Source organism: Corylus avellana, chromosome ca4, assembly GCF_901000735.1.
Source record: "Corylus avellana chromosome ca4, CavTom2PMs-1.0".
NCBI classification, from domain to species: Eukaryota; Viridiplantae; Streptophyta; class Magnoliopsida; order Fagales; family Betulaceae; genus Corylus; species Corylus avellana.
Window position 1 is genome coordinate 7,819,502 of NC_081544.1, and position 16,265 is coordinate 7,835,766.

Consider the following 16,265-nt stretch of genomic DNA (forward strand, 5'->3'; position numbering starts at 1 on the left):
TTTAGGCACCGTAAAAAAATTACAGTATGATAGTTTTTTCAATGGTTCAGATTTAATTTCACACTCTTTCTCGTAAAAAACTTGAAATTAAATTTCATAGCTACCAATTAACTTGAACAATGTGAATGCTGGTGTTTCCCTTTGGATGAACAAGCCAATTTCACCAAGTTGTTATCTCATTGTAAATATTAAACTAAGAATCTTTTGCCACAAAATTGAAGATATGCCCAACCATGAAAAGCCAAATCTCAGCTATGGTTGGATATAAGGCACCTGTTTCAATCACTTTTTATCATTCTAGTATCATATAAGCAAAAAACTCAAAAGATTCAGGGACAACTTAGTTGAACAAAAGCTCCCAATCTCAGCTTTAGAGCATAACAAAACCAATAAACAACAGCCATGTTTTTATTTTTATTTTCAACAGATGGATGAAAATTTGAAGAGGCAATTGGAGTGCTTCGCTAACATTAAGATGAGATGGAAGAATTTCATTCCTCAGCAGAAGCACTTGCAGAACTTAGGTCCACGGAAAGATCAAGAGCCTGAAATATACAGAAAGTGAGATGGCAAACTAAGTATAGCGATTTTAAAATGTGCCATTTTAAAAACGTAGTTTAGCTTTTAAAAACGTGCATTTTTTAAAACCCACCCCCCCTTTTTTTTTAATATGCACTTGCAAATGATATATATTCTGCGATTTGGTTTAAAATCACACTTTTGATCTACAAAATGAGGATTGAAAAAACGGAGATATAAAGCATCACATTCTGTACAAAAAACATACCTTTCCAGTAATCTTACTGTACAATTGAATCACATCATCGACGGTGGACTCAAAGTGACTTGTTGCATCATAGCTCTGCAAGAAATGCAACAAGCCAACCAGTAAATCTAAATTCCCAACTTATATGCATATACCAATTTTTTGCAAATCCTTCATAAAGGAAACATCAAAGACCACCCTAGGATTGCAATTTTACAAGGTGTAGATATCCATGAAAGACAAAAGAAAAAAAAAAAGAAGTTTCTGAACAAATAGAAATAGTTACTGTCAAACAAAACATGTAAGTCATCAAGAAGATACAATCCACCTTGTTTGGATCCATTACCACAAACAATATATACTTTTGTGCCTGCAACCAACTACAGGAATTTTTTTTTTTTTTTTTTCCTGTGAATTGGCTGATAATTTCTTTTCTGTTCTTGATTTCTGAATATAATAAAACATTAGTATAATAGAAATCATCTGCTATTGCTTTGAGTTTCTTTTTCAGTTGGGCTATTAGCAGGTTGCAAAGAAAGGGATGTTAATCCTTTCTGGAAGAATCAAAGTATGTATAAGAGATGCATTTATGTGTACTTACAGTAGATATGAAGCAACTATCAACTTCATGATTGTTTGTGGGAACAAATCTATCATAAGTGTCATAGAAAACTTCCTCCACTGGTCCAAGGAGGTCAATGCCAGCCTTCAATTCCACATCTGGTTTGTCAGTTTCTGCTTCTGTCGAAACAAAAGCAATGAACTTCCCTTTTGCAGCCACATTGTGAGCATAGGAGCAACAGAAGAGGTACCTGCATCCCCAAATTTAGAAGTTACATTTTGAAGGTACCTAGGATAAAAAAGTTGTTACACTTCTAATTTCCTTTTTTAAATTTTATCATCTCATTTGGCAATAGTAAGTGAAGGGCATTATAATAGTACTGTGTTGGGTTTGATACTGCATTCTGAAGGACACAAGCCTCTATAATCGGCTGTCAGAGAGGGCTCTGCATTTTATTTTATCCTTCAAAATTCCCACGGAATACTCCAATATGATGACTCTGAGGAACAGGAACGTGTCTTCTTAAAAATAAACGACATCAACAAAAATTGCAAATGTAAAATAGATGCTTATGACAATTTTAGCAGTGAAAAACATGCGCAATGCTTTGGTTCCATTAATAAGTAACATAGAAAACTATGTTGCATAATGGAACTATAACACTATTAAAGATGATAGAGTGAACTACACTTATATTACACCTGGAAAATGTGAACTGGCTGTTACATAGTTTTCATCATCAAAAAGGAATAAAGAATTAAGCACACATACATATCGGATTTGCGGCCGAGTTGCTTCTGTGGCAGGATGACCTGGACTGAGTGAGAATCATTGGTGTCTGGAATAGGATGGCTCATTATACATATAGCACGGGCAACCTTTCCCACCTTTTTAACCTGTTTCATTTTAAAGAGATGGGCAGATGAAGGCCACATATGGTGGTAAAAAATAAATTGGGTGTTTCAGTCTTGAACTGCAAGGTTGCATTTCAGCACATCAACCAGTTGAGCAGGAGAAAGCTGCAATATTTATGAGTTGGTTACAAGTTACCTTATCAGGCAAATATGATGGATCACAAACAACTTTCTTGCATTTAGCAGTTTCTCCTTCAGAAGTCACACCAAAGGCTTTCCCATTATTGTCAAACTCCACCTATCATCCAATAAGTGGAATAGTAATTGAAAGTTAACTCTATTACCAAAAGTGAATATAAAACGGACTCTATTTTAGTTGTGGATTTATAAAGAGTTAGGGAATGGCAATAAAAGTGAAAAGCAATGAACATTGAACTCTGTTGAGAGGTTTGCATGAAGTAGGTTTTGAGAAAAGAGGAGGCTCGTTCTAAGATACGTAGCCTACCTCACACATATTATATATAAGCTTTGAGAATACATAAATGACCAAATTGCCCTCATACCCTAATACATTCTTCTACATTCTTCTAACACATTCTTCTACATTCTTCTAACACTCCCCCTCAAGCTGGAGCATATATATCATATAAGCCCAGCTTGGAACAAATAAACTCTAACCGGTTACGACATAAAGATTTTGTAAACATATCAGCTAATTGGTCTCCAGACTTCACAAATACTGTAGATATGTTTCCATTGAGTATCTTGTCTCGGATGAAATGACAATCAACCTCAATGTGTTTAGTCCTTTCATGAAAAACCGGGTTAGATGCAATATGTATGGCAGCCTGGTTATCACAAGATAATGGGATAGGAGTAGTAGTCGAGAAGCCGATCTCCTGAAGGAAATGTTGTAACCATGTCAACTCAGTAGTCGTATGAGCCATTGCCCTGTACTCTGCTTCAGCACTAGATCGTGCCACCACAGTTTGTTTCTTACTCTTCCAAGTTACAAGATTACCACCAAAGAATGTGCAATACCCTGTAGTAGACCGTCTATCTGAAGGAGAACCTGCCCAATCTGCATCAGTAAAACCTTCTACCCTAAGATGTCCATTTGGTCTATACAATATTCCTAGACCAGGTTGTCTCTTTACATAACGAATAATCCGAGTAACAGCTTCCCAATGTGAAACCCGAGGAGCCTCCAAGAATTGACTGACAACACTAACGGCATATGAAATATCTGGCCTGGTGATAGTAAGATAGTTCAACTTCCCAACTAGACGACGGTATCTGCCGGGATCTTCAAATAGTTCACCTTCATCCTTTAGTAATTTCTTATTTGGATCCATTGGAACATCAACTGGTCGAGAACCCAAAAGACCTGTCTCTTCTAATAAGTCAAGTGCATACTTTCTCTGGGACAAGTTGATACCTGTTCGAGATCTAGCAACTTCAATGCCTAGAAAATATCGAAGTTTGCCCAAATCCTTTGTATGAAATTGATCCTGTAGGAATTGTTTTAATCGGGCAATGCCTCCTGAATCATCCCCAGTAATGACAATGTCATCTACATATACCACAAGGAGAATATAGCCAGCACTAGTATGTAAGTGGAATACTGAATGATCTGTCTGACATCTCTGCAGACCAAACTTCAGTACCGCTTCAGAGAACTTTCCAAACCATGCCCGCGGTGATTGCTTGAGACCATACAATGCCTTTCTTAATTTACAAACATAGCCCTGAGACTCCCCCTGAGCGACAAACCCAGGTGGTTGCTCCATATAAACTTCTTCACTCAAATCCCCATGGAGAAAGGCATTTTTGACATCCAATTGGAACAAGGGCCAATCAAGATTAGTAGCCATGGAAATAAGAACACGAATGGATGAAATTTTGGCTACAGGAGAAAAAGTGTCATCATAATCAATACCATACGTTTGCGTATAGCCCTTAGCAACCAACCGAGCTTTCAATCTTTCAACCGAACCATCAGGATGAAACTTAACTGTGTAGACCCATTTGCAACCCACAGTTTTCTTATTAGGTGGTAAGGGAACAAGCTCCCATGTCCCATTGTGATGCAAGGCCTTCATTTCCAATTCCATAGCTTGCCTCCAACCAGAGTCAGATATTGCAGCCTGCACTGTCTTAGGAATAGAAACAGTAGAGAGATGGGAAATAAAGCAAGAAAATGTAGTGGATAAAGAACGAGTGGAGACAAACTGACTAATGGGATGTTGGGTAGTGCAAGAACGTGTACCTTTCCGTAGGGCAATAGGCAAGTGGTCGAATGGATGTGGAGGCAGCGGATCTGGAGACGATAAGGATGATGATGGCGGTGCAGGAGCTGATGGTCGAAGTCGGCGTTGATAAACTTGGAGTGGAGCAGGTTGGTGGTGAGGTAGCGAGACCGGAGGAGAAGGAGAGACCGGCACAGAGAGAAGAGGAATAGGCAGCGGAAGAGACTCGACATCAGGCTCAAGGGAAGAGTCACCCAAAGAGGTAGTAGCAGAAAAATAGGGGAGAGACTCAACAAATGTGATATCGGCACTAGTGAAGTAGCGTCGAAGAACCGGACTATAGCAACGGTATCCCTTTTGGGTTGTGGAATACCCAAGGAAGACACATTTAGTAGCACGAGGGTCAAGCTTATCAAATCCGGGACCCAAATTATGAACATAGCAAACACACCCAAAAACCTTCAATGGCAAGGAGAATGGGGAGGAAGAAGGATATAAAAGAGAATGAGGAGAGGTACCATCTAAGACCGAGGAGGACATCCTATTAATTAAATAACAAGCGATGAGGACAGCATCACTCCAAAATTGTTTGGGAACATGCATATGAATTAAGAGACAACGTGCGATTTCTAATAAATGACGATTTTTGCGTTCAGCCACACCATTTTGTTGTGGAGTGTGAGCACAGGATGTTTGATGGATAATGCCTTTATCAGACAAATAAGAGGCAAATGAATGAGATGTATATTCTTTAGCATTATCCGAACGCAAAATACGAATTTTCTGAGCAAATTGAGTCTTAATCATAGTGCGAAAAAGTTGGAAAATAGAAAATAACTCTGAACGATTTTTCATTAAAAATAACCATGTCATACGGGAAAAATCATCCACAAAGGTCACAAAATAGTGGAATTTATTGGCTGCGATATTAATTGGACCCCATACATCAGAATGAACTAACTCAAAAGCACTAGAAACCCTACTAACAACACGGGACGGAAACGAGACACGATGATGCTTGCTAAGCTGACAAGCTTCGCAAGGCACAGACGTCTCATGACGAAGACTGGGGACTTGATGCTTCAATGTAGAAAGGGAAGGATGACCAAGACGACAATGCCACTGAAGAGCGGAGGCCGACGACTGCAACGCATGAGAGGAAATTGTAGGTGCTAGATCGAGATAATATAGGCCATCAACTTCATGCCCCATACCAATCATCCTCTTCGTCTTGAGATCCTGAAAAATGCATAGAGAAGGATAAAAACTAACTGAACAGTTAAGGGATTTTGTGATTTGGCTAATAGATAACAAATTAAAAGGAAAGCCAGGAACATGTAAAACAGATAACAACTCAATGTCAGGACTCAGATGGGTAGTGCCTAAGCCGACCACTTTGGATAGGGAACCATTAGCTAGGGTGACACTTCTAGGTGATGCGACAGGATGATAATTAGAGAGGAAAGTAGACGAACCAGTCATATGTTCATTGGCGCCAGAATCGATAACCCACGGGTTGCTAGTGGAGGATAAAAGACAGGGAGATGCAGTACCTGACTGAGCAAGAGTAGCAGTGGAAGAGGAAGAGGCCTGCTTATGGGCTAAGAACTGAGCATACTCATTTTTCGGGATGGAGATGAGATCATTCTCAAGGGGTGAGCTTGGAGTACCAAGTGGTCCAGCCGGGGCTAGAAAACCCTCATGAGAAGTAACCTGATTGGCAAACCCAGATGGTGTGCCATGTAAATCCCAACAAAAATCCACCGAATGGTTAGTACGACCACAATGAGTGCATTTTCGAGGCCCACGACCTCCAATGCGACCACCTCCCCGATAATCACGTCCACCACGAAAACCACGACCACCTCGACTACCCCGTCCACCACGGGAACTATTAAAGCTACCACGAGTAGCAATAAAAGCAGCACGATCACCATTACGTTCCGTGCTCAATAGAGAACTATGATCAGAAATAGTAGCACGCTGAAGCCGAGAAAAAACCTCAGGAAGTGATGGGAGGTCGGAGCCACCCAAAATCTGCGCACGAACAGACTCATACTCAGGTTTCAAGCCAAGTAGAAACCGAACCACATCTACATCTTGACGTTGCTTTTCCATTTTCTTCAAATCAGTGGAGAGTGGCTGATACATGTCTCTCTCCTTACAAATGGCGACAACCTGATTGTAGTACTCATCCACAGTTTGATTACCTTGCTCAAGCCCAAAGTATTGTTTACACACCTCATAAATCCGAGTGATGTTCCCAGTACCAGAGTACATATGCTGGAGATGATCCCAAATTGCCTTTGCAGTAGGAAGATAAAGACACGAGGATCCAATGTGGGGCTCAATACTGTTCAACATAAGAGATATAATTTGATTGTCGGCCTGGTCCCAACTACTTGCGGAACTAGGATCCGAAGGTTTCCCAGATTCCAAGTGAGAATACAAACCTTTCCCGCGCAAGTATATTTCTACGGATCGCGACCAATAAACATAATTTTTGCCATTTAGTTTCACAAGGGTCATAAGGGCCGGACCCATAGAAGCAGAAGTAATCAAATCGGAGTTAGGTGCCATAATGTGGTAACCAAAAGTCAACAACTACAAGATCCCACCAAAGAATAAACTACCAAGTAGAAATAGGCAAAAAACTCAACCAAAACAGACCTAATTCGAAACAAACTTGCTGCAAGTAACTTAAGTCAACTAAAAATAACCTGAACCGGGCTGAACAGGGTCAGAACCGAGCTGAACAGGGTCTGAATCGGGCTGAACAGAGCTGAACCGGGCTGAACAGAGTCTGAACCGGGCTGAAAAGGGCTGAACCGGGCTGAACAGAGGCTGAACCGGGCTGAACAGAGCTGAACCGGGCTGAACAGAGTCTGAACCGGGCTGAAAAGGGCTGAACCGGGCTTAACAGAGTCTGAACCGGGATGAAAAGGTATGAACCGGGCTGAACAGGGTCTAAACCGGGTCTGAACCGGTATGAATAGTGTCTGAACCGGTCTGAACAGTGAAAAATCAAAACGCGGACAGCCTTATCCCGGTTTGAGGTTGGGATATCCTTATCCCGAATACGAGCAGCAAATCCTTGTAACCAAACACCAAGCTTCTTCTTTGTAAATCGCCGGAGAATCGCCGGAAAAGGACCAAACGTTGCCGGCGACACTCAGATCGTGCAGAAAACCACCCAGACAGCGCCGAAAATCACTCAGACAGCGCCAAAAACCACCCAGACAGCACCGGAAACCACCGATAACGTGCTGGCGACACCCAAACCGTGCCGGAAAACACCAAACGACAACGCACAGACCCTCCGACGACACGCAACTACTGAAAATGCGCCGGTGACACTCAAATCGTGCCGGAAAATACCCAACGACAACGCAAAAAGCAGTCAGCGACACCCAACACCGGTCTCCGGCTACCACCGAGAGTTCCAGCCACCACCTCAGGCAGAATCGGCCGACTACAGCAACCAACCACCAAAGACAACGACTACACCAATTCTGCCGACGACAACGGGTCGAAATCCAACATTGGAGATGGCTCCGAGATCACATTATTGGTGAGAGTGAGCTCGGCGCCATCTCCTACCACGGGCATGAAGCCCAAGAATTTATATTTCTTCAATCAGCAAGATGAATGGGGGCGAGAGATAAAAAGGAACAGATAAGACGTTGGAGAAAGGAGAAAAATACACGATATTAGAAAAAAGAATAAACCCTAGGCTTTGATACCATGTTGAGAGGTTTGCATGAAGTAGGTTTTGAGAAAAGAGGAGGCTCGTTCTAAGATACGTAGCCTACCTCACACATATTATATATAAGCTTTGAGAATACATAAATGACCAAATTGCCCTCATACCCTAATACATTCTTCTACATTCTTCTAACACATTCTTCTACATTCTTCTAACAAACTCCATGCAAGTACAAGGCCTCAGAAATTGGCTACTACAGATGTTAGAGACCCTTTACCTAAAAGATGTCTCTGGAATAGAGGTTTGATGGTTGATACTCTGATTCATAGGGGATGCTTAAAGAAGTTGTGTCATGTAAAATTTATAATTTTTCTTATATAAAAGAACGAAAAGAGGATAACTATAAAAAGTATGAAACACTCATGCAGGAGGACAGATGATAAATCAACAATAGTCAAAGCAACCACAGTAAAAACAAGTTCCCTTGGGTTTAATTTGCTGCTTTGTTCCTTGCTTTGGGGCCATACTCCTTTTCTCAAAAGGTCAGCCTCAAGCTAATTTTGTTGAGTTTATGTCAAGGTGAAAGCCTCGAAAGGTTTGCACAGCTTACAATAACACCAGTAAAAGGAGACTCATATTTTGACAACTTTACCTTGCATTCTGGCTTATTAAGCATGTAAGTACCACCATAAACTGCACTTAGACGTGCAAATGCCTGCCAATAAGTACACAAAAAAATCATAATTGCAACTTATAATAGCTCTGAACATTTCCTCAATGTTACAGGTGAAAAACAAACCTGAGGCAATTCTCCCAGTCCATACATTGGATAGATATAAGGAGAATTTCCTTGAAAACGTGCCAAAGACTCTGCATAGAGCTTTACAGAAAGAGGGAAAATAATGTCAGTGCTGCTGAACTTAAAAATAATTATTGTTAATCAACTATACATTAGATAAAGATGTATTATGATTATGCAGAAGTTTACTAGCAAGAATTTATATTAGTGAGAAGCACAGACATGAGAGGTTTATTCTATGACTACTTCAGTTGATATTAATGCTCAAGAACCCCCTTGGAAAAACTGCTATAATTGGAAGTAAAATCCTATCTTCATATATTACTCTGAAATAGATATAATTTTTGATGCATGCAGTAGAAACAACAACAGCAGATGCTAAAAAAATGGTGGTGGAAAATTAGTTGCACCTTCATTCTCTTCACAAAATCCATAGCTGGCTGATCCAAGTAACTATCATCAATATGAAGTGCCAATGCATGACCAATAATGTCAATTGTATCATCTTCTAACCCATATTTTCTACATTGAAACAAATTATCATATGTCAAGTTATGGTATATTTAATAGACATTGTTGAATCAGCAAAACAATCAAATTCAGGCACTACTTAAGAACCATAGATAATTTGATATAAAGAAATAAAAATGGCCATGTTACCATGATCAGAGATGTTGTTTCAGAGTGCAAATATCCAAAGAAATTATCAGATGCATAATCATTTCTACCTTCTATGAGTGCAACAAAAGTTGAATTAGCAATTTTAATTAAAATTATGTAACAGGATTAGCCATTATACCCTTCTGATTTTTGGTTACTTTCTTCTTACAATTACAATTATAATTTCCATCATTATTAAGCTAAGTCTGTCTTACCTGCACTATCCACATTTATCTAGTTCAAGTCAACTGTATTCTTATAGAAAGTAATCTAAAAGAAAAGGAAATGAGATAATACGTGATAAGCTCCCTTGCTGTAACTTTGTTCAAATCAAGCCCCTCATGAGATTTTGGATCATTATCTTCATAGTCTTGGACAAAAATGAAAAACTTCCGCGCACGACGCTTCTCAAACAGACCCATCAGTGATGATTTCAGTGCTTCAACATCACTTGCTGGAACTTTGTAAATCTAAACAGGATGATATTTTATTGTAAGCTTTCATTTAGAACAGGAATATGCAGTACTGAAATGTTGAAAGACAAAGGTTCAATCATAAATGACCAAATTCAAAAAAATAAAAAGAAAGAAAGTTGAAAGATAAAAGAAAACCTAAATTGTAGACATGCTTCATACCTTTCCTTTATTGTACACAAAACTACCATCTACAGCCTTGAAGTGTAGATACTTAGTAACATCTGTGTGGATGAGAATGCGGACCAGTTTACCATTGGCCATCATGAACTACAAAAGTATACAAAAGCAGATTATAGAAGATGACACATTCAAGGGAAATGTTTGGCAAGGCAGCAATGCATGTTAAAAAAGGCAAACAAATCACAATAGTGCCACTTATTTCTTGCAAGTAATATTACTCAGCAATGCCCTGCCTTGCTTGCCTCAAAATAGACAAAGCATTGCCTTGGGAAAGTGTTTAATTCAAGGGAAATTTGCCGGGAAGCAATGCACGGTGAAAAAAAAGGTTAACAAGGCACAATAGTGCCACTTTTTTGCTATTAATAGTACTCAAAGCAATGCGCTGCCTTGCTTGCTGCAAAAATCGGCACAGCAATGCCTTAGGGAAGATTGATAACTTCATAAAGTGGATAAAATGATAACTTCATCCTTAATTCGTAATTTAAACCCTTTATAAAGAAAACAAAATGATAACTTCATCCTTAATTCACTTATGAATAGGGTACATCATATTCTAAACTAGCTAGAAAGTGGATAAAGAGGGAACTTTACAAGGAAATCCATATATGAGTAATATGTGTGTTTTTTGTGCGCACATTTTACACATTATAAAGTTACAACATCCAGATGTTGCATTGCCTTAACAATATGAGAAACATTAGGTAAAATATGCGACTTAAAGCATAAAAAAATACCACACTAGAACTATATTATCATCTGATAAATAGGTCATTACATAAAACTGTAAGTACCTTAGGGATCATATCAACATTGTACTCTCTGCTTGAGCCCAATCTTTCTGGAGGCTCGTCATTTCCTCTTAAACTCTTCCAAAGCTACATAGCAGAAAAACTAAGTTTTACCAAGGAAAAACAGAGAAAAAAAATTCAGATAAATATGGACAGGTTATTAATGTATGTATAACAAGAGTTAACCTGTGTAAGATTAAGAGAGGATGAGGCTCCTCCATAATGGTCGTTTCTGTCCATATGCAATACCTGTTTCAATGAATACAAAGTGAAGAACTAGAGAATAGATTATTAAAATGAGAATCAAAGCAAAAATCAGCAGCTAATCCTAAGATGGTCTGTAACGACTTAGAAAAAGCGTTAGCCACATATGTGCTATCACTCTAAAAAGACTAGTTAAGTTACAATTAAGGCTCCCTAGAATCACTATAAAACTCATTCTCATCTGATAAGAAACTAATGTGGGACTTAGCACTCATGAGTGCCTTTATAATCTGTCCACTCTATGTGGGCTATTTAGCTTCTCAATGTGGGACTAAGGTGTTATAATCTCTCCCCTTTACATCTTTGATGTTCTTGTAAGGGCCAAGTCATATAGTGCTCTAGTACCAATTGGTGTTGCCATGTTACTCTGATACTATTTGTAACGATTTAGGGCAAGTACTAGTAACATTTGCGTTATCACTCCAAAAAGACTAGTCAAGTTACAATTGGAGCTCCTTATAATTACTTATAAAGCCATATCTCACCTAGTCAAAAACCAATGTGGGACTTAGCACCATGAGTGCCTTTATAATCCGTCCACTTCATGTGGGTTATTTATCTTCTCAATGTGAGACTGGGGTGTTACAATCTCCCCCCTTAAATCTTTGACGTCTTCATCAAGCCCGCGCCATTCAGTGCTTCAGTATCACATAGTGTTATTAGGTTGCTTTGATATTAAAAATGACATAGGAAGGACGCTAGCCATGAGTGCCTTTATAATCCGCCCACTTCATGTGGGTTATTCATCTTCCCAATGTGAGAGTGGGGTGTTACAATCTCCCCCCTTAAATCTTTGACGTCTTCATCAAGCCCGGGTCATTCAGTGCTTCAGTATCACATGGTGTTACTAGGTTGCTTTGATATTAAAAATGACATAGGAAGGACGCTAGCCACATCTACTTTATCACTCCAAAAGGACTAGCAAAGTACAATTGGAGCTCCCTATAATGACATTTAAATCTTGGTCTCATCTAATAAGGAAACAATTGGAGCTCACTCAATGTGAGCTATTCATCTTTTCCAATGTGGAACTGGAATGTTACAAACTAAGTTTAAGTACACCCTTATAGTGGAAATGGGGCATATAAGTTGCACCAAAACCAAGGATGCCAATAACTCTAATAACTTCATGAAACATGGTAAAAGAGCATTGAGGTAGACAAAAGGAAAGATATTTGTAAGATAATAAAAATCAACCAGAAAGTAGTGTGAGAAGCAATATGATGCTGTTGATTTCTTGTGCTAGACAAATAGAAAACCTCACACCCTATGACTTAAGATATATATATATTCGGTGCCCCTAACCCCTTTGATTTTGCCTTGGTGGTCCTCAGCTAGCTGTAACAAGACCATACTTTACTCCTTTAGCCTCAAAGAATTTTTAATGCCTTTGAGATGAATGCTCGAAAGGCCAGTTTTACATTAGATCTGACATTTAGGAGCTTAGCATTCATTGATTTTATTCAAGTAATAAACTAAATCCCATATCTTGTGCCAATTAATCCGTACAATTTTTTTTTTTCCTGGTCCCAATGCACCACATAGCAAGTTTTACCGGAAAAAAAAAATGTGATATTTGGAAAATCTCTGTTGGTAGAAGAAATTGATTGCACAGAAAAAAGTAAGACATTGTGGCCTTTGGCCTTTGGGATGATTGGTTGTCCCATTGGAATGGAAGGATCAGGATCTATTGAAATTCCTAGGGAATTTCAGTTTCTGAAATTTCAGATTTAAGCCGTCTATCTTCCATCCAAGGGTCACTGTTCTGCCATGTGTCTCACTACTAATAAAATAATATTTCCCTAAGAATTTCAGTGGATCCTCCATTCATTTAATGTCGACATGCACATGCATTTACAGAAGTTAAAGCCACCCTCAAGGAAGACGGGCAGGCCGGGATAAGGATCAGGCAATTTTTAATTTTTAATTTTTTTCTTTTTTCGAATTGCTAACAATTTGGCAAGTAATGTGAGAGATCATATATAAGATCCACATGCTCAGATAAATGGCTGGATAGTAATACATATGATCTCTCATATTATCTGCACAAATTGCTAACAATTTAAGCAGGTAATTACCGTAAATCCCAATACTGCGGATAGCCCCCACCTTTTATATATATAGAAATTGATGGCCATGTGCATTAAGTATTGTACAAGTATGAATCATTCGAGTTTCATGGGACATTACAAAAAAAAGATACATTTGTTGGTTTTTTCTCTTCTTTTCATATGACATTGTACTATCCAAGAAATCTTTGACCCAAAAACAAACAAACAAACAAGGAATGCAGTTAAATATTGGGAGAGAAATACTAAAAGAGAGAGATGCATTACTTTGAGTCCATCAACAGAGAGAAGGCCACTGAGGATGCACTCCTTGAGACCAGTCCCAAGAACAATCACGTCATACTCTTCATCCATGGCTGGTCAAATCAATAGTTTTCTCAGAAAAACAAAGAAAATTGCAAAGAGAGAGAGAGAGAGAGAGAGAGATGGTTTTCTGTATGTGACAAAAGTGTGAGATTTGGAACAGGTCTTTAGCGGGAAGTACCGAGACTGGCGAGTACCGCTACGTTCACGCTACATTAAGCGCGTGGCGTACAGAGCACACATTCGTGGATTAAGGTTGATATGTGGTTCAGTTTAGAGTACTAACCGCTATGTTCGTTAATTAATTAATTAATTTTTATTTTTTTAATTTTAAAATAAAATATTAATAAACAACTCAAATAGAATTTTTTTTTTTTTCAAAATGTAAAATTTATGTCACATTATAATATTTTTTTAAACAAAAAAAGAACCATATATATATTATGGTTTTTTTTTTTTTTTTTTTGTATTTATTATAATTATAGGATATATTAATTTTTTCTTCATTTATTATATTGTACTAAAGTGTATGATGAGTTACTAAAATTTAAATGATTTAATTAAAAATAATTAGGATTTCAAAAATTCTATAATAAAAACATTTTTAAAATTTTAGAGAATTCTGATAATTATCCTTTTTTTTTTTTTTACTTGATTGATATTACAGATTTTTGTGTACTAATTTTAGCACCAATACACGTGTGATAATACCCATAGATTTAGAGAGTCCATCTCTCAAGGGAATCTCCGTCAAGATTGAAAGTGTCCTTCTTGTTCATAAATGGAGAATGCTAGGTATTTTTTTCATATTATTTTTTTAAAAAGTAAAAAATAAATTGACCTTTATTTTTTTACTGGATTTTTTTAAAATAATATTCACCTAAAACTAAAAAACACCTAAAAATGAAAGTCTTTTAGTGCCTTTTGCATCACAAGAGTCATAACAATACAATTGCCTATGGTGGAAATTAAGAAAAAATATCAATTATTAGGGGATTTTTTTTTAAAAAATTATTGTTTTTTTATAAGTTCATGCCATTTCATGAACTGAAAAAAGAATATTTTTCATTTCTCTTTATTCTTGTGTAATTTTTCTTTCATAATTGTAACGCCCCACCATAAATTCAAGGGCGAAAGTGGAAATTTTTTCTTAATTAACCACTTTTATATCCATAATAAAACAACGCAACAGAAAACCTGTAATAAATCTTTATATGACAATTATGCTATGACTTAGATGAGATTGTATGTACATGTTTCTAGTCGATATATATATATATATATATAATCTCATAGCTAAGATAATATGATTTAGATGGGCTTGTATGTTTCTAAGCGGGAGACTCGAATGTGCTCATATACTCCGAGCTGAAATAGTTTAATGTATTGAACTTTTAAAATTCCCCTCTTTATAGGGTTTTGGGTTAAATTAGACGATCAAATGGTGAAATGACTATTATACCTCTGTAAACTTTATGAAATTATAAAATTACCTTTTAATTATAAATAATTTTTTTTTTTAAAAAAAAATACAGGGGTATTTTGAGAATTTATCACCCCTCCATTAGAATTTAACAAAAATACTCTAACATATGGGTAAGATTGCAAGAAAAAACTTTTTAGAAAAAACCTTATTTTTAAACTTAGATTGCCTGATAGAATCCTGTCAAAAAAAAAAAAAATAAATAAAAATAAAATCAATACTTACCATGCATGAACCATACCAGACGTGATTTTAATAATTATATCAAAGACTTGCTTAAGGTCCTCTCACATGCTTCTAATTATCTTGAGTCATATTAATTTAGCCTAAATAACATCTCTGGCGTTTTCGCTTAATTACTTGAAAATACCCTAATTAAGGCTCTGCTACTTTGCCTTAACATTAAACTGGTAGCAGAGAAATGCCTTAACCAAAATGATTAAGCAAACCACCCTGCTCAACTAAGGCTTCGAATGTTAAACCCCAAATAGATTGGGTTTGTTGAGTGTTCTCCCCCATTCAATCAAAAGGCCAGGTTGAGCAAACTACCCCGCTCAACTAAGGCTCCACAGGTTAATCACATGCGAATTGGGTTTGTTGAGCTCACCACCCTGCTCAACTTAAGGCAAAGAATGATTAACCCCATTCGATTTGGGCATGTTGAGCATATTACCCTTGCTCAACATCGGGTCTCTAACGTATAATCCTTGATTGAAATGGGTTTGCCGTGGTTCACTTTAGCCCTTGCTCATCTGGAACAAGTGGTAAAATTACTAGAAATGGTCAAGAAATGTTATTCATCCATGGTAACAAATTAGCCCTTGACTCTGAAGAATCTCATAATTAAATGAAAATTAAAGAGAAAAGAGGAAGAAAGAGAGACAATGTAGACAAAGGACTTTTGGACGGTTCGGTGTTATACACCTCCGTTCACAACTAGGTAATTGTCCTAAAGGTCTGCTACATTTTGCTATTATTACTTGATTTGATTGTGTACAAGACTCTTTATGAATAATTTGAATAATTTCAAATGTAAACAAATCTCCATTTATCACAAAGAATTTCTATCATTATCATACATTCTAAACATAATTCAGCATCTGTAG

General features: G+C 37.5%; 1 protein-coding gene across 1 annotated transcript; it reads right to left on the reverse strand.

The window, feature by feature from the left end:
• Positions 1-224: 224 nt before the first annotated feature.
• On the reverse strand, positions 225-13,747 carry LOC132179479 (guanosine nucleotide diphosphate dissociation inhibitor At5g09550). The gene is made up of 13 exons (XM_059592212.1): positions 13,641-13,747; positions 11,227-11,289; positions 11,044-11,127; positions 10,232-10,339; positions 9,894-10,066; positions 9,347-9,458; positions 8,937-9,017; positions 8,790-8,852; positions 2,379-2,480; positions 2,100-2,224; positions 1,368-1,578; positions 788-862; positions 225-545 (listed from the first exon to the last, which is right to left on the reverse strand). Exons 1-13 carry the CDS (start codon positions 13,725-13,727, stop codon positions 492-494), a joined length of 1,338 nt encoding a protein of 445 aa, XP_059448195.1. The 5' UTR covers positions 13,728-13,747; the 3' UTR covers positions 225-491.
• Between the last annotated feature and the right edge of the window lie 2,518 nt (positions 13,748-16,265).

Coding starts and splice junctions, on each gene's coding strand:
- LOC132179479 (XM_059592212.1), bottom strand. CDS start 13,727: ATGGATGAAGAGTATGACGTGATTGTTCTTGGGACTGGTCTCAAGGAG. Junction 11,290..13,640: donor TCTCTGTTGATGGACTCAAA/GTAATGCATCTC, acceptor TCATTGAAACAG/GTATTGCATATGGACAGAAA. Junction 546..787: donor ACAGTAAGATTACTGGAAAG/GTATGTTTTTTG, acceptor TGTATATTTCAG/GCTCTTGATCTTTCCGTGGA.